The sequence below is a fragment of the Rhinoderma darwinii genome, chromosome 5 (genome assembly GCF_050947455.1).
Source record: "Rhinoderma darwinii isolate aRhiDar2 chromosome 5, aRhiDar2.hap1, whole genome shotgun sequence".
Classification (NCBI taxonomy): Eukaryota; Metazoa; Chordata; class Amphibia; order Anura; family Rhinodermatidae; genus Rhinoderma; species Rhinoderma darwinii.
This window is the reverse complement of record NC_134691.1, coordinates 237,115,275-237,134,713: the sequence shown is the minus strand read 5'-3', so window position 1 is coordinate 237,134,713 and position 19,439 is coordinate 237,115,275. Positions and strand designations below refer to the sequence as shown.

The 19,439-nt window shown below is 42.0% G+C and overlaps 1 protein-coding gene across 1 annotated transcript in view; it reads right to left on the bottom strand.

Annotated features, from left to right (window-relative positions):
• PKD1L1 (polycystin 1 like 1, transient receptor potential channel interacting) overlaps positions 1-14,331 on the bottom strand; it is a 433,476-nt gene extending 419,145 nt beyond the window's left edge. Inside the window, exons 1-3 of the mRNA XM_075828219.1 lie at positions 14,318-14,331; positions 8,082-8,234; positions 7,186-7,367 (exon numbers count right to left, since the gene is read on the bottom strand). Of these exons, the coding sequence (XP_075684334.1) occupies positions 7,186-7,367; positions 8,082-8,234; positions 14,318-14,331 (349 nt within the window). The remainder of the gene's footprint in view (positions 1-7,185; positions 7,368-8,081; positions 8,235-14,317) is intronic.
• Between the last annotated feature and the right edge of the window lie 5,108 nt (positions 14,332-19,439).

Here is a 19,439-nt window from a genome sequence, read left to right as displayed (position 1 = left end):
TAAGGCCACTTGTCTCCTATTTTTGGTGCGGATTGCGCACTGAAAATTCACTACAAATTACAATGTAAAGCTATATTCAGACGAACGTGTATGAAATCAGCCGTGAATAATAGCCATTTTTCACGGCCGATTTGCACCCGCTTTCACAGATCCCTCAGACTTGAGTCTATTGAGGGATCCGTGAAAATGGACAAAAATAGGACATGCCCAATTTTTTTACAGACCCTTCACACGGTCCGTTAAAGCAACAGCCATGTGTATAGCCCCTTAGAAATACATGCAACCGTGTGACGGCCATGAAAAAAAACGTCCTTCACACGGACGATTAACATGTTCGCCTGAATAAGCCCTAACGCATGTGAATGGGGTTTTCAAAACCTCATGCATGTGCAGCAGAAAAAAAATGTAGGACGTGCTGCTGATTTTTAAATCCTCATCATGCCTATTATTTTGCAGAATTGTAATGTATTTCATCCTTTACAATGTAAAGGGTTAATTTGTTGTAAATCCCTAGAAAATTCTATAAGGCTACACGCAAACATTGAGGAATTTGGTGCACAAAATCCGTATCAAAACCGCAGGTAAAATCTGCACCTAGTGTGTTTTTTGATACGTTTATAGGTGCGGTTTTTACATATTAAGGGTATGTTCACACGATGAGAGGCATTTACGTGTGAAAAGACAGACTGTTAACAGCTGTCTCGTTTCACACGTAAATGCTCCTCCTCGCATTTTGCGAGCCGTCTCAGACGCTCGTAAATCTTGAGCTGTGCTTCATTGAGTTCAATAAAGAACAGCTCAAATTACGTGGCAAAGAAGTGCCCTGCACTTCTTTGCCGAGGCCGTCCATTTACACGTCGTCGTTTGACAGCTGTCAAACAACGATGCGTAAATGACAGGTGGTCTGCACAATACGTCGGCAAACCCATTCAAATGAATGGGCAGATGTTTGCCGACGTATTGTAGCCCTATTTTCAGGCGTAAAACGAGGCATAATACGCCTCGTTTACGCCTGAAAATAGGTCGTGTGAACCCAGCTTAATGCGGAAATAGGTGCAGGTTTTATGCTACAGATTTGTTTAATTTATTTTAAACGCAAGATAAATTGACATGTAGCATATTTTCAAATACGCACCGCAGGTAAATTTTTGTGCAGAAAATATCTGCGACATGTAGGTGAGATTTCTTGATCTCATTTACTTTGCTGGTTCTGTATTACACTGTGGATTTGCCGCACGAAAATACCCGCGACAAATTTGCACGTAATAAGTATCGTGTGCATTTGGCCTAACAGAGTTTTTGTTTAACTCACCCTAAGGCCCCATTCACACATGTTGGATTTGATACGGATTCCGATGACATGCTGATGATTCTGCATATGAGGTTTCCGCAACCCAGTTCACATGCTACAAAAAATTTTCCACTTGTATTTTTGTCCGCACCATGAAAATAAATCGACCATGGCAATAAGTAGCATGCTACTTATTTTGCATGGAAAAGCCAAGGATAAGCAACTTTGAATGACAATGGGACTTAGGCCTTGTTCACACAGTTTTTTGAAGGCAGAAAAATCTGCCTCGAAATTCCTTCAGGCTTTCTCTGCCTCCCATTGATGTCAATGGGAGGTCAGAGACGAAAATGCCTGAAGAAGGGGCATGTTGCTTCTATCTCCCGCGAGCGTTTTTTCCACTTGCGGGAAAAAAAGGCCTTTGCCTCCCATTGAAATCAATAGGAGGTGATTTCGGGCTTTTTTTGCCTCAGTTTCCAACTCAGTTTCCGTTGCAAAAAATATGTTTAAAAAAAACTGTGTGAACAGGGCCTTATTCTCGTGCGGATCTGCTACACGCTTGTGGCACATCTGCGTCACAAATCAAAGGGAAAGTGTGTTTGTGTGTGTGTGTGGGACACAGTGTATGATACTATTATAATCAGGGATGCAGTGTATTGCGCTATTATGTTATCATCGTTTATAGGTGCAGAAATGTTTTAAAAGTGAGAAGCTGAAAGACATCTGAGCGGAAAACTAATGACAGCTGAGCTCCTGCTCCAACGCCCGCGATCGAAGTTTACTTCGATCGCGGCCGTTTAACCCGTTAAATGCCGCCGTCAATAGCGACCGCGGCATTTAACTTTGTTTACAGAGGGAGTGCGCTCCCTCTGTCACCCATCGGCGGCCCGCGAATGAAATCGCGGGTCTCCGATGGGGTGTCATGGCAGCCGGGGCTTGATAAAAGCCCCCAGGTCTGCCCTGGACATATGCCTGTTAGGACGCGCCGGAGGTACGTCCTAACAGATTGCCTGTCAGATTTACACTGACAGGCAATAATGCTCTGGTATACGAAGTATACCAAAGCATTATAGCAGCGATCTGAAGATCGCACAGTAAAGTCCCCAAGTGGGACTAATAAAAGAAGTAATCAATGTGAAATAAAGATTATTAATAAAAAGTTCAGTAAAAAAATAAATAATACCATTTTTTTCCACAAAAAGTGGTTTTATTTAGTAAAAGTGTAAAAAAAATATAAAAGTACACATATATGGTATCGCCGCGACCGTAATGACTCCATTAATAAAGTTAATTTGTCATTTAAACCGCAAGGTGAACACCGTAAAAAAAAAACGCAAAAAACAATGGCGAAATTGCAATTTTTTTCCATTGCCCCCCAAAAAAGTCATAATAAAAATGAATCAATAAGTCCCATGCACCCCAAAACAGTACCAATCAAAACTACGTCTCGTCCCGCAGAAAACAAGCCCAAAAAATCACTACATTGATGGAAAAATAAAAAAATTATGGCTCTTGTTTTTATTGTGCAAAAGTCGTAAAACATAAGAAACCTCTACATATGTGGTATCGCCGTAATCGAACCGTACCATAGAATAAAGGTAACATGTTATTTACGTCGCACAGTGAACGGCGTCAATTTAAAAACGCATAGAACAATGGCGGAATTTCAGTTTTTTTTTATAATCCCCCCAAAAAAAGTTAATAAAAGTTAATATAAAAATTATATGTATCCTAAAATGGTGCTATTAAAAAGTACAACTAATCCCGCAAAAAATAAGTCCTCATACAGCTATGTAGATGAAAAAATAAAAAAGTTATAGCTCTTTGAATGCGACTATAGAAAAACGAATAAAATAGCTTGGTCATTAGGGCCTAAAATGGGCTGGTCACTAAGGGGTTAAATCAACTTTTAAAATGGTGCACACTATATGCTAATTACTCATTAAAGGGTCATGGGGCGGTGCCGCTATCCTGAAGAGTCACATAGTCCTGCCTCCAAACCCATCTTTCCATGTTTGATTGACATCTCCCTGGCTGATACAACTTTCTCGGATGCGCCATTGCCTTGTACTACTTGGGGAGCTGTGTGGCACTATACACATGGGGGAGCTGTGTGGCACTATATACAAGGGTCTGTGTGGCACTACTAAGGGGGGGGGGGCTGTGTGGAACTATCTACTAGGGGGGCTGTATGGCACTATTTACAAGGGGGGGCTGTGGCTCTATCTACAGGGGGCTGTGTGTTGCACAATTTACAGGGGTCTGTGTGTGGTACTATCTACTAAGGGGGGTTGTATGTCACTATCTACTAAGGAGGTGCTGTGTGGCACTATATACAAGGGGGGGCTGTGTGGCGCTATATAGAGGGGGAAATGTATGGTGCTATATACAGGGGGCTGTATGGCACTATCTACAAGGGGGAGGTGGGGGCGCTATCTACAAGAAGGTTGTGACACTGTCTAAAGGAGGAGCTGTATAGAACTGTCTACAGGGGGGCTATATGGCACAATCTACATGGGGCACTATCTATAAGGGGGCCTGTGTGTGGCACCTGGGGGGGCCAGTCAAGAGTTTTCTATGGGGCCCAGTCTTTCCTAGTTACGCCCCTGCGTATATAGATGTTTGCAGCGTGCATCGGGGTTTAATGAGTGCAGAAGCTGCTTCAGCGTGAGCAGCTCTGCAGTAATCTATGTGTCGGCTCACTCAAGTGCCGGCACCTCTTTGACTAAGGCCTGATTTACACGAGCGTGTGCGTTTTGCGCACACAAAAAATGTGGCGTTTTGCGTGTGCAAAAGGCACTTAAAAGCTGCGTGTGTCATCTGTGTATGATGCGCGGCTGCGAGATTTTCTCGCAGCCGCCATCATTATGACACTCCGTTTGGATGTTTGTAAACAGAAAAGCACGTGGTGCTTTTCTGTTTACATTCAGAGTTTGACAGCTGTTGCGCGAACCACGCAGTTCGCACGGAAGTACTTCAATGGGTGCGTGATGCGCGAACAGCGCACAAAGAAAGGACATGTCGTGAGTTTTACGCAACGCACTCGCGCTGCGCAAAATTCACGCACTGTCTGCACTGCCCCATAGCCTAATATAGGTGCGTACGACACGCGTGGAAAGCACGCGCGTATATTACGCTCGTGTAAATGATGCCTTAGTTTCATAAAACAAATGTGTTTTTTTAATGAAACTAAAGTTACAAGTGCAGCGCTGCTCACAATGAAGCAGTCTGCACTTTTCTCTCTTCCCCTGTGTGCTGCCACCTCCACTCTCCTTCTCCCTCCATCGGCTTCTGCCCAGAGATAACGGAGCCAGTGTGCTCGTTATCTGGGCAGACAAGGTACTAAAAGTTTTGTTTTAACTCTTTAGTCTTCTCTCTCCTGGAGAGTGAAGAAGGCTAACTGTTAGGGTATGTTCACACGAGGTCATTAGTCCGTAATTGACGGACGTATTTCGGCCGCAAGTACCGGACCGAACACAGTGCAGGGAGCCGGGCTCCTAGCATCATAGTGATGTACGATGCTAGGAGTTACAAAGTGGGCGTTGTACAGGGGAGTTACACTAAGGCCCTGTTCACAATGAGTTTTTTGCAGGCAGAAAATTCTGCCTCAAAAGTCCGTTTGGAATTTTGAGGCAGATTTTGATCTGCCTGCACGCCGTTTGCTGCGTTTTTCGCAGTGAAATACGCTTTCACTGCCTCCCATTGATGTCAATGGGAGGTCAGAGACGTAAACGCCCGAAGATAGGGCATGTTGCTTCTCTTTCCCGCATGCGTTTTTTCCGCTCGCGGGAAAAAAAACGCCTTCGCCTCCCATTGAAATCAATGGAAGCCAATTTCGGACTTTTTTGGCGCGTTTTCCGACGCGATTTCAGCGTCAAAAACGTGTCAAAAAAACTCAGTGTGAACAGGGCCAAAGGCCCTCTATTTGTGTTGCCAAACATATTGCATGCAAGTTTCAAATCTTTCAAGAGATCACAGTTCAAAAAAATCGCAGGTGATAAAACACTGTGGACTCCTGGCCTAACATATTAATACTGTTTAATCTAGCTTATAACATATAATTACCCATACAACATGATTAACATATGAATAAAAATATACCTGCATGAGCTGAATTGTTTATTGCCTTGAAGAGATTTATATAAAATGAACTGAAGAATAAATACCAATAAAAAATAGTTACGCAGATATCTTACAAAGACTAAGGGCATGTTCAGACGTGGCAGAATTTTTCCGCTGCAAATTTGCGGCGATTACGCAACAAATCTGCAACAACATTTGCAAATTTGACAGGTAATTTGGACGTTGCCGATTCCACAGTAGACTTGCCGCAGATTTCTGCCTTTGCTTTGAAATTTCGCTGCTTCTCTGCAACAGAATGTGCATGCTGTGGAGTAAAAAATGTCTGCACCGAAGCCTAAATTCTGCACTGTTATTTTCCGCAACGTCTGAACTAAGTTACCTAAAAAGATATAGAAACCAATTAAATAAACGGCTGCTGCATATTTCCACTGCGGACTGTCCGCAGCAGAATTCAATAGCAATTCCGCGACGTCTGAACATGCCCTAAGGCCTTGTCCACGTGAAATGGATTTGCTGCAGAAAATTTACACATCAACTAGCAGACACCCTACTGCGTTGTTTTGGTGCATTTTTTTCAAGGGCTGTGTGATGGTGATATTCCTTCGTCCTGTGATGTCATTTCCACCCCCTGCAAGAAATTATGCAGCGTTTCCGCAGCAAATTAAGCAGCACATCAGAAAAACACAGGAAATCAGTTCTCAACAATTGACATGCTGTGGAAATAAAACTACGCACTGCAGGTGAATTTCTGGACTGAATTTTTTTGCAGCGTATGGATGACATTTGTTCAATTACACTCACTTTGTTGCTACTGTATTACGCTGCGTATTTTCCGCCTGCAATTACGGACGGAAAATACACAGCAAATCCGTTACGTGTGGACAAGTACTAAAACATTTTAAATTTGCAAAATATATGTTGAAAGTAGCAGGGGCATTGCTAGTGTCTTAAAAGATCAGGGACCAAGACCCGAGACATATATTTTGAGGACTACTTCAGCATTTTTTATTCTCAATAAAATGGTTAACAAGGGTTGTGTGTGGGGGGTTTCTATTTCAATAAAATATTTTTTCTATGTCCTTGTATTTTTTTAAACTTTATTACTACCGCCTTAGTAATGGCTGCTGGCTGATTGACAACGTCCATTACTTAATGTTAGCCGGTAAAACCCTAACACTAACCTCCATTATTACCACCTACCCACTTCCACCAGGGGTACGGGGAAGAGCTGGGTACGATTCAGTACCCAACCATCTGTAGTGATGGATGGGCACTGGGGCAGCCGCAGGCTGGTATTATTAGGCTGGGAAAGCCCAAAACCAATGGCCCTTCCTACCCTGGTAATGCTAGCCTGCTGCTAAGTTGTAATTGGCTGGATATAAAAAATGGGTGTACCCCACGTCGTTTTTTTTCGATAATTTTTCTTTTAAAGGATTTGGGGTCCCACCCCATTTTTGATAACCAGTCATTGTGGTAGGCTTAGATACAGGACCCCAGGAGACAGTAATGTTACACTTACCCTCCTCTTTGGCTCCGGGTGCAGTGGATGTCCTGACACCATACCGCATCGTGACATCATGCGCGTCGCACAACGTCGTGACGTGCGGCTCCCCTTGGCTTCAGGGTCCGGTCACAATTGCGACCGCTGCAACCCCTATAGCTGCACCAGTGAATGTGGGAGTTGCCCGGGAATTCGGTGCATCAGGCCAAAGATTCAGGGCTTGGGCCCCAAAGGCTCGGTGCTAGTGACGCCCTGGGATGTAGAGCTTTACTTTATTGCAAAATATAAGCAAGGTTATCTGGTTGGAATTTACCTGTTGTTCTCTCCAATGAAGCTGCCAAATATCCAGAAATCGCTAATATAAAAGTCTTCCCTGTTTGCATTTGGCCATTGTGAAGACTTATGTTGACATCACTGATATAAGGGCCAGAACTAGTGAAAATGGCTAGAAATCCTCTTCCATCTCCACACGGCAAGCACATAGGTTCTGTGCACCTGAATATATATATACAAACAAGAAAATAAATATGCAGCTTATACTTGCTGGTTGTGGAGTCATTCACATAAAATCGTATCTTTAAAATATGTATTACATTTAGGCATTATTCACACGAATGCGCACGTAAAAAACACAGCATTTTTCTTGCGCTGCAGTTCCGTGTGACATCCATGTACAGTGCGTGTCTGCGTTTTTTACACGCGTATGTCATCCGTATGTCACACGTTTTTTTACGTCAGCAAAATAAACTGAAGGTGTTTTTTCCCCTCATCATTTCTTTAGCAACTGTTGCGTGAAAAATGCATGGCACACGGATGACCGCCCATGTGCTGTCCGTGATTTTCACGCACCCATTGACTTCAATGGATGCGTGATGCGCAAAAAACGCACAAGTACAGGACTTGCAGTGAGTTTCACACAGCGGACAGACGCTGCGTGAAAAACACTGAATGTCTGAATGGCCCCATTGAATTGCATAGGTCCGTGTGACGTCCGTTGTTTTAACGCGCGTAACACGGACGTGGAATACGCTAGTGTGAATAAGGCCTTAGGCTACATCATTTATTACAAAAAACAAAGCATCTGTGCCATAATTAAGCTGACACATTACATGTGAGACAAAAAATTGCTACATATTAGTACAGTACATATTTATATTCATTTACATAACTCACTGTTCTACATTGCAAAAAAGAATAAAAGGTAAATACCTAGGTGCACATTTATGGTCCACACTGTTCCATGTTCCATTCATTTTTGTAGCATTAATAGGGGAAATAATTGAGCCATAGTTGGATCGCTCAAATATACTCCTGTTGGCACACAGGCAGTCTATTTCATCTATTCTGATGGTTAAATGAAAGCTAAAATATAATAGGATAGAATAATAAATTCATATTACCAAAAAACATCCCTTTTACTTGTAAGCACATTAGGTCAAAGAATAATGTAATAGAAAAGTATTCACAAATCATTAAAAGGTGACTTACATATATATATTTAGGATAGAAAAGGAATGCTCCCAGCATAGTTACCCACTAGAAATATTACCATGTTGACAACGTACTTTTAAAAATCCCTAGAATCAAGGTGAATGCAGTTATGCTGTCTGTTTCTTAACCCCGTAAAGAGCCTCTGTCACCAGATTATAAATGCACTATCTCCTACATAATCTTAATGGCGCTGTAATGTAGATAAGAGCAGTGGTTTTTATTCTGAAAAAAAATCATTTTTGAGCAAGTTATGAGCTAGTTTAGATTTATGCAAATGAGTTTCTCAAAGGACAACTGGGCGTGTTTTTACTTTTTACCAACTGGGTGTTGTACAGGAGTGTATGAGGCTGACCAATCAGTGACCAATCAGTGACTAATCAGTGTCTTACACTTCTCATTGTTCCAGCCCAGCATGATCCAGCATGATCCACATCACAGTGTGATTGTGCAGTGAAAGAAGTAAACACAATACACGCCCAGTTGGAAATAAGAGAAAACACCCCCAGTTGTCCATTAGAAAGGCTCATTTGCATAAATATAAAATTGCTCATAACTTAGCCAAAAATGATCGTTTTTCAAAAAAAACAAAACGTTGGGTGGTAAAACAGATGGTTATACCACCCAAAATAGTTACTAGTTCACATTTCCCATATTTTTCTTGGAGGTTGCAAGGCTTAGAACATAAACAGCAATTTCTCATATTTTTAAGAAAATTTCAAAAGCCCTTTTTTTAAGGTACCTGTTCAGTTCCGAAGTGGCTTTGAGGGGCCTATGTATTAGAAACCCCCATAAAACACCCCATTTTGCAAACTAGACCCCTCAAAGTATTCAAAACAGCATTTAGAAAGTTTATTTAACCCTTCAGGCATTTCACAGAAATTAAAGCAAAGTAGAGGTGAAATTTGCAAATTTAATTTTTCTTGCTGAATTTCAATTGTATTCAATTTTTTTCTGTAACACAGAAGTTTTTACCAGAGAAACACTACTAAATATGTATTGTCCAGATTCTGCAGTGTTTAGAAATGTCCCACATGTGGCTCTAGTGTGCTCGTGGACTAAATCACAAGCCCCAGAAGCAAAGAAGGACCTGGTACATTTTGAGACCTCTTTTTTATTAGAATATATTTTATGCAGCATGCCAGGTTTGAAGAGGTGTTGAGGTGCCAAAACAGTAGGAATCCGACAAAAAGTGACCCAATTTCAGAAACTACACCCCTCAAGGAACTCATTTATGGTTGTTGTTACCATTTTGACCCCACAGTTTTTACACAGCACGTATTTGAATTGGGCTGTGAAATTAAAAAAAATGAAATTTTTTCCAATAAGATGTCAGTTTTGATAAAATAATTCTTATTTTCACAGGGAACAAAATACCCAATGTGTTGCCCAATTTCTTCTGAGTGCAGCAATACCCCATTTGTGGCGATAAACTGCCGCTTGGGCCCATGGGAGGCCTCAGAAGTGAAGGAGCGCTGTGTGTTCTTTGGAGTGCAGATTTTGCTGGATTGGTTTTTGGGTGCCATGTCGCATTTGCAGAGCCCCAGAGGTATCAAAGCAATGTAAACCCACCAGAAGTGACCCCATTTTGGAAACTACACCCCTCAAGGAATTAATTTATGGTTGTTGTTACCATTTTGACCCCACAGTTTTTTCACAGCACCTATTTGAATTGGGCTGGGAATTTAAAAACAAATATTTTTTTCCAATAATATGTAGTTTTAGCTCAAAATTTCTTATTTTCACAAGAAATAAAATACTCAATTTTGTTGCCTCATTTGTCTTGAGTGCAGCAGTACCCCATTTGTGGTGATAAACTGCCGTTTTGGCCTATGGGAGGGCTCAGAAGGAAAGGAGCAATATTTATTCTTTGGAGTCCAGATTTTGCTGGAAGGGTTTTTGGGTGCCATGTCGCATTTGCAGAGCCCCAGAGGTATCAAAGCAATGGAAACCCACCAGAAGTGACCCCATTTTGGAAACTACACCACTCAAGGAATTTATTTATTGGTGTTGTGACCATTTTGACCCCATAGTTTTTTCACATAACGTATTTGAATTGGGCTGGGAATTCAAACAAAATTAATTTTTTCCAATAATATGTAGTTTTGGCTGAAAATTTCTTATTTTCACAAGAAATAAAATACCCCATTTTGTTGCCCAATTTGTCCTGAGTGCGGCAATGCCCAATTTGTGGTGATAAACTGACGTTTGGGCCCATGGGAGGGCTCAGAAGGAAAGGACCACCATTTGGTCTACTGGGGATTTTCTGGTGCGAAGTCGTGTATGCAGAAGCCCCTGAGGTACCAGTACAGTTGAAACCCCCAAGAAGTGACTCCGTTTTAAAAACTACACCCCTTAAGGCATTCATCTAGAGGTGTAGTGAGCATTTTGACCGGAGACATACACCCCATAAACTGTAATGTGGGTTCTCACTGGTATGGCAATACCTTCCATGTGGCTGTCATCAGCTGCCTGGGCACACGGCAGGGCTCAGAAGAGAAAGATGAGGGGGATAAGATGTGCGGAGTGCATCAGGGTAAGTAAAACTGGGGTAGATTAAAAATCAAGGGATGTATGATACATTTTGAAGCACTCTTTCATACGGAGCCTTAGTTTTTCGGGACACGTGTCACATTGATATATTGTGTCCTCCAACTTCTCCTGGAAAGTGTTGCCCTGGTACGATGCGTGTGGCCTCGCTTCCAGAAGTACTGGGTGCCCCCCTTCTTGGTCCCTAAAAATTAGTTTCTTGATAACCACCTCTTGAAATTCCAGGAAAGTTCCCGTCTGGCCTGCACATCGACGTAGCATGGCGCTGTAGGGCTTCAGGACTTGATCTGACAAGTCCACCCCTCCTATGTACCTATTGTAGTCCAGGATGCAGTCTGGTTTGGGGGTCTCTGTACTGGTACGCTGGTATAAAAATAATCCAGGTAGGGGTGGTAACCCTGGTCCAGCAGTGGGTGCACCAAATCCCACAAAATTTTTGCATTAACTCCCAGTAAGGGGGGGCATTATGGGGGCTGAGCACTGGTGTCCTTCCCTTCATATATCCTAAATTTGTAGGTATAGCCTGATGCACTCTCGCACAGCTTATACATCTTCACGCCATACCTTGCCCTCCTACCCGGCAGGTACTGGCGGAATTGAAGCCTCCCTTTAAAATGTACCAAGGACTCATCAATAAAAATACACGTCTCGGTGGTGTATGCTTGGGAAAACCGGGCGCTGAAACGGTCTAATAGGGGTCTCCGTTTATACAAACTGTCAAAACTGGGGTCGTCTTGGAGTAGGCAATGCTCATTAGGAGAAGTGAAGTATTACCTCATTTTTATTTTTTTTTAGGTTCCAGTTTAGTTCTGAAGTTGCTTTGAGGGGCCTAAATATTAGACACCCCCATCAAACACCCCATTTTAGAAACTAGACCCCTCAAAGTATTCAGAGCAGCATTTAGAAAGTTTATGAACTCTTTAGGTGTTTCACAGGAATTTAGAGCAAAGTAGAGGTGAAATTTACATATTTATTTTTGTCAGAAAATCCTTTTTATACCATTTTTTTCTATAACACAAAAGTTTTTACCAGAGAAACGCAACTCAATACTTCTTGCCCAGATTCTGCAGTTTTGAGAAATATCCCACATGTGGCCCTAGTGCGGTAATGGACTGAAGCACCGGCCTCCAAAGCAAAGGAGCAGCTAGTGGATTTTGAGGCCTCTTTTTTATTAGGCACCATGTCCGGTTTGAAGAGGTCTTGTGGTGCCAAAACAGTGGAAACCCCCCAAAAGTGACCCCATTTTGGAAACTAGACCCCTTGAGGAATTCATGGTAGTTTTCTTGTGGTGTATGTGGCTTTTTGATCAGTTTTTATTCTATTTTTAGGTGGCGTGGTGACTAAAAAAACAGCAAGTCTACTATTGTTTTTTTATTCTATTTTTTTTACAGCTTTCACCGTGCGCTATAAATGACATATTCACTTTATTCTGCAGGGCGATACAATTACGACAATACCATATGTTTATAGGTTTTTTATGTCTTATGGCGTTTGCACAATAAAATACGTTTTGTAAAAAATCATTCACTTTTTGTGTTACCATATTCTAAGAGCCAGAACGTTTTATTTTTCCATCAATAAAGCCGTGCAAGGACTTATTTTTTGTGTAACGAACTGCAGTTTCGATCAGTACCATTTTTAGGTACATGCGACTTTTTGATCTCTTTTTATTCCATTTTTTGGGAGGTGAAGTGACCAAACAATTGTGATTGTGGTACGGTTTATTATTATTTTCTTTTACGCCGTTCATCGTGCGGGATAAATAACAAAATAATTTTGTAGTTCAGGCCGTTACGGACGCGGCGATACCAATTATGTATAGTTTATTTGTTTATTTATCTATTTTTATTAATAATAAAGGACTGATAAGGGAAAAAGGGGGATTTTTACTTTTATTACTTTTAAAACTTTTATTTTCTTATTTTTACACATCTTTTTTTAAACTTTTTTTTAACTTTATTACTTTGTCCCACTAGGGGACTTGAGGGCAGGAGGCCCTGATCGCAATTCTAATACATTGCAGTGCAGTGTATAGTGCAGTGTATCAGAGCTGTCAGCTACTCACTGACAGCAAGCATAGTGGGTCCTGACTTTGTCAGGACCCACTAGGCTTCCGTCGATGGCATAGCTGGACGCCATTGTTTGGTGTCCGGTTGCCATAGTCACAATCGCCGGCCACAATCGTGTAGCAAGCCGGCGATGGTAGCTTAACCCATAAAAAGCCGCGATCTCTATTGAATGCGGCTTTTAAGGGGTTAATCAGCGGGGACACAGTGATCGGTCCCTGCTGTAGGAGCTGCGGCAGCGGCTTTACGAGACAGCAGCTGTCACAGCTCCTGTATGTGTCGGGAGGACGGCCGAAACGGCCGTTACTCCCGAGACTTACTATTAGGTCATGGAGCGCGAACGATACAGCTACCATGACCTAATAGTACGTCCAGGAGCGGGAAGGGGTTAAAGAGGGCATTTCACTTCTACTGAATTATCTCTTAAGTAAATACTTGCATTCACCATTAAATGACAAATATTTTTTCTTAGAACTCAGTGTTGTGCCATTCCTCTGTTATTCCTCCTAGAAATGTATGAAAAATTGCCAACTGGGCGTTACCATTCCCCTTGTCAGAGAGGCATGTTTCTACACAGTCAGGCATTGTCAGCTCTGATTGAACAGTTTCAAACTGTGTAAGATACCCCAAACCGGTAACACCCAGTTGTCAATTTATTCATAAATTTCGAGGAGAAATAACAGAGGAACTGCAAACGTAGAGTTCTAAAAAAAGATGTTTCAGAATTGTTTTTAAATGGGAATACAAATCTGTACTAAAACAGACAAGTCAGGAGAGGAGACAGTAAATCTTTAAATAGAGCATTTTAGATTATTAGGGTATGTTCACACGTACAATAAAAAACGTCTGAAAATACGGAGCTGTTTTCAAGGGAAAACGGCTCCTGATTTTCAGACGTTTTTTTAGCAACTCGCGTTTTTTGCCCATTTTTGGAGCTGTTTTTCTAAAGACTCAATGAAAAAAGGCTCAAAAAGTGATATGCACTTCTTTTTTTGCTGGCGTTTTTCAAAACGGCCACATAAAAAAAACGCCCCGTCGGAACAGAACGCCGTTTTTCCCATTAAAATCAATGGGCAGGTGTTTGGAGGCGTTCTGCCTCCGATTTTTCGTCCGTTTACGGCCCAAATAACGGCCAAAATCAAGCCGTGTGAACATAATTTGTTATGGAATTGCTAAAACGGTAACTGAATGATACCAATAATAACTGGTGAAGCACCGAAAGTGATCATGAACAAGAGCTTGAATTCCAAAAAAATGTGAAAGTGAAACTCCAACAAGTAAATGATTTTGGGCTTTACCCCAGTCGCATATAGCCCTACACCTTTACAATCTTTAACTTACCAGAATGTCGCCATGTCAGAGATCACCTATTGTTCTCTACTAGGCCATAGCTATAGTTTTTGCTGGTGAATGCAACTGAGCATGCACTATCATAAGCCACTTGGCATTCACAGGAAATTCAGCAACTGACAATTGAAGTATTTCCTATGCAGCCTGCCAGGGGTTATTCCTGTATTACTCAGATGTTATGGCTAGCTTTAAGCTTTATCTGCAGCCTAGTAGAAAACAGTGGGACATTTCCAAAATAGTGGCATTGAGATAAGTAAAACTTTTCTTTAAAGAGGACTTGTCACTAGGTCCTAGAATCTAATTTACATATGTTACTTTTAACCAGCTCCCTCCCAGTTTCCATCACCGTTTTTCTTTTCTTCCTACGCCCATCCGTTCCGGAGTTATTGTCTCCGGTTCTTTTGGAGCCCGATATGCCAATTCCCTTTAGTTAGCCAACGTGGTGTAAGCTACAGTGAATCTCCCTGATTGGAGCCACCTTCACTGCCTCTGACGGCGATGGAAACAGGGAGGAATCGGGCTCAAGGTAACATATGTAAATTAGATTCTTTTTTTTATTTTATTTTTTTAAACATTACATTTTTATTTTTAAAGAAAATAAGTTGTCCATGGAAATGTACAGATACAATTGAATAATGATTAATTCACATGCAAAAGTTAGGCAAGCCTTTACTATATCAGCTTCATTGACATCAAAAAAGAAAAATTGCATGTGATGCAAGCAGTACAGTACATCTAGATGGATGAAACAAGAACAAAAGAGAACAAGGAAACATAAATCTGTAAACCCTGGTATGATGAGGGAAACCTGAGATGTCAGTTCCACTGACTTGTTAATTTTTAACATCAATGGTTGATAGTGGTATGGGGTTTATGCTATCAGATCTTGTGAGAAATGGTGGACTGGTTATATTTACTCTTAAGCCACACATCCCATCTTTCCTGAAACACGGCAGATTTTTGCACTGCAGATGCAGACATACATTCTAACTAACAATTATCGCTCATACTTTTGAACACCTGGTGGGTATCAGTAAGTGTTGAAGAATGGTTTGAAAAGAGACTGGAAATAAATTCAAACCTATAGAAAGAAGCGCTAATTCCGGCTTCGGGGGAATATTGGAACCATAAAGCTCAGAGAGCAATTTGAATACTTTGAGCCACACTGTGTTGGCTTTTTCACACTCCCACCACATATGAATAAAAGTGCCTTTATGACTATCACATGTCCAGCAATTAGAAGATATAGTCGGGAATTTTTTTTACAATCTATTTGGAGTAAAGTGCCATCTATAAAATATTTTTCTTGCATTTCCTATGTGATTGGCACATCTAGAATGTGTCGCAGTAGGGGGCGTGGCCTGGACGAGCATGAGAGCGGACGCTTAAGTTATTTCTCTCCCTCTAAGTGAAACACAAAACGGCTCATCTAAACCACAACTGTGAAAGTGGACGGATAATATTAACCAGGTATTACCTGGGTACGAGTGGAGTGAGGGGACAGCGTGATTCGAAGTTTCTGGCGTATCTCCTGCTTGTCGGCTCCTCTCTGTGTGGCTGCGGCCTCAGACACGTGGAAACCAGGGACTAAAGTGAAGCTGGAGACCAGCCGTTGGTGAGTAGCACGGAGCAGTGTGCTTGCTGCTCGGCATCTGCAGACACAGCGTGCGCCTGCTAGCAGAGACTACCATCCCCCTACTAGCAGAGACTGCCTTCCCCCGGCTAGCAGAGACTGCCTTCCCCCGGCTAGCAGAGACTGCCATCCCCCGGCTAGCAGAGACTACCATCCCCCTGCTTCTTTCCGTCCTTACCTCTGCTCAAAGCAGCTGCTGAACCTCCTAGTGACTACGCTGGCTACCTCATACCCCACTCCTCATCTCCACAGTGATTACGTCTCTTCTGCAGCACTGAGACATTTTGAATTGGCATTGCCTCCTCACATTATACCTGTCTGCCATTGCAATACAAAACGTCTGTTACCTAAATTTATTCCAGTGTATTGCAATACACCGGATTTGTCCTACTCCTTCCTGCTGCAGCCATTATTTGGATGTGAGAAATCCTCCATTTTCAAGTCACATATTATATATTTAATTGACTCTCGGTCTGAAGACATACTGTTTTCATTTCACCATGCGTGGCACAACTAAGAAAACTGCCAAGTCCAAACCTACAAAACTCACAGAGTACTTTCAACATTCTTCGTCTCAGTCCTTGGATGTGAATAGGAGTACATCACTTCCCCAATCCTCTCCTTCCCCCTCGTCTAGAGCCGACACTATAGATGGTGAGATACATGATCCCCTGGACTCTCACTCTGTGTCAGAAGCAATGATTAAAAAGCTTTTAAACTCACTGAGAGATTCTCTTCAAACGGATATTAGACAAGCCTTGAGGGAGTTAAGGGCTGACATTCAATCCATTGCTACTCGTACAGATCATATCGAAAACAAGATGGAGGCTTTTGCTAAATCTCACAACACCCTGATTGATGCTAATGCTACCTTAGAAGAAGAAGTTCAGAGACTTTCTACCAAAGTTCTAGATCTGGAAGATAGATCTAGAAGAAACAATGTACGAATTCGGGGCATTCCAGAATCTATTACTCCGGATTTGTTATCTCCATACTTGAAAGAGCTCACGTCCGGGGTCCTTCCTCAAAGATCTGAGCTTGACCTCACCATTGATAGAATTCATCGGATTCCCAAGCAGCGACATATTGCTGCCCACCTTGCTAGAGATACTATTGCTCGGATACCTTTCTACCATGTCAAGGATGATTTCTTGAAAGCTCTAAAAACCTCTCCAGACCTTCCGGATAAATTTAAAGATGTATCAATTTACCCAGACCTATCGGCAGCTACTATGTTATGTAGAAATGAATACTTACCTATGACCAAACTCCTGAGGGAAAAACGAATCCTATACAAATGGGGATTTCCGGTCAAGCTAATAATTTCAAGGAATGGATCTCAACATGTATGTTTCTCTCCGGCGGAAGCAAGAGATCTTCTTCACACCTGGGGTCTCCTTTATACCCCACCTAACAGTCCGATTCGTAAACAAGGCATAAGACCAGAAATGATGACGCCTCTCTGGTCTGAAAAGGTTACTCGTTCTAAGCACAGAGCTGAGGATTGAAACTGTCTATGTCTGCTTCACTTTTAGATGGTTGAGCTTTAAATAAGTGTATAACTTTCTGCTTGGTTTGCTTTGTGGCCCTTTCATAGAGGTTAAAGAAGTTCCACAGACTTTTGACTCCGTTGTTTTTCCCCTGCAAGAGGGATATTGGTTCTACTGTTCATCAGTTATATACTGTTGTGTGTTGATAATAAGATTGACTACTTCCTGATTCTTTTGCGGTAACCATTGATGGGAATCAAGTTTCTGTCCTTAAATGTCCATGGTTTGAATTCTCCATTTAAAAGGTCGCTTCTTTGGAAAGAAGCAGTTAAATCGAGATGTGATGTTTTATGTATCCAAGAATCTCATTTGTGTGCTAAAGATGCTTCTCTCCTTAAAGGTAATGTGTCGCTAGAAAAACATTCTTTTTTTTTAGTTAAACAGTTAGGCTGGGTTCACACGACCATGTTACGTCCGTAATGGACGGAACGTATTTCGGCCGGAAGACCCGGACCGAACACAGTGCAGGGAGCCGGGCTCTTAGCATCATACTTATGTACGATGCTAGGAGTCCCTGCCTCTGCGTGGAACTACTGTCCCGTACTGTAATCATGATTACAGTACGGGACAGTTGTCCTGCAGCGAGGCAGGGACTCCTAGCATCGTACATCACTATGATGCTAGGAGCCCGGCTCCCTGCACTGTGTTCGGTCCGGGTCTTCCGGCCGAAATACGTTCCGTACATTACGGACGTAACATGGTCGTGTGAACCCAGCCTTAGTGTATAGGTGATTAGACATTGTTCTAATTTTTTTCACGAGTCAGGAAATATTATAAATTAGATTCTAATTTATAAAATTTCCCAGTGCTGGTCACTAGATGGAGCAATTCCCAAAATTGCAGCATTGCATGTGGTAAAGCAACCACATTGCTTTATGCTGCAAAATTTGAGAAAACTCACTCGCTCTAGTGAGCGCTCAGAACCCCCCCTCCTTTATCCTGGCTAGTGCCGGGAGAAACGAGGGGATTGAACGGTCAAACCTCCTACACTGTGTGTCGCCATTTTTTGAGCTAACACACAGTGTAGTAGGTTAACATACAGTAGTAAACACACACTAAAACACGAACATACATAGAAATAACTTACCTGCTCCTGCCGCCGCCGCTCCCTCCGGTCCGTCCGATCCGTATGATACCGCCGCTCCAAGTGCACAAGTCCGGAAGCCGCGACCGTAAGTAGTAATCTTACTGTCCGGCCGCGACTTCCGGTCCACAGGAAAATGGCGCCGGACGTCGCACAGTTCAACTTGGACTGTGTGGGAGCGGCGCATGCGCCGTTCCCACACAGACGCGTACAGCATAGTGGATGGAACGGGCCCCATTCGCATTCACTATGGGACTGTAGCTGCCGTATTCCATGTCTGTATGTGTCGTTAATCGACAAATACAGAAATGGAAAAAAAAATGGCAGCCCCCATAGGGAAGAAAAAGTGAAAAAATAAAAAAAAGTAAAACACAAACACACAAATAAATTAAAAAACGTTTAATAACACACTAAAGTCAAATTGATGTCAACATTTTTTTTTTCGTGACACTGGTCCTTTAAACATTCTAGATTTTCTCATGTTTTTTCAGCTTCCATTGATAAGAAGAAGGTGGGAGTATCCATAGCTGTTAAAAACACAGTTGCGTTTAAACATGTTAAAGATGTCATTGATCCAAAGGGTAGATACGTGATCCTGATTTGTGAACTTAATGCCATTACTTTCACTATTGTATCAGTGTATGCTCCTAATTCTAGACAACATTCCTTTATCAGAAAAGTTATTATAAATGCTAAAGCTATTCAACAAGGGGGGATGGTATTCTGCGGAGACTTTAATATAGTTACGCATGCTCGGTTGGATAGATCTGTACACTCTGCTAGAGGGTCTCCTGATATAGGTGATATTTTATTAGAGGAGAACCTCCATGATGTTTGGAGATACCA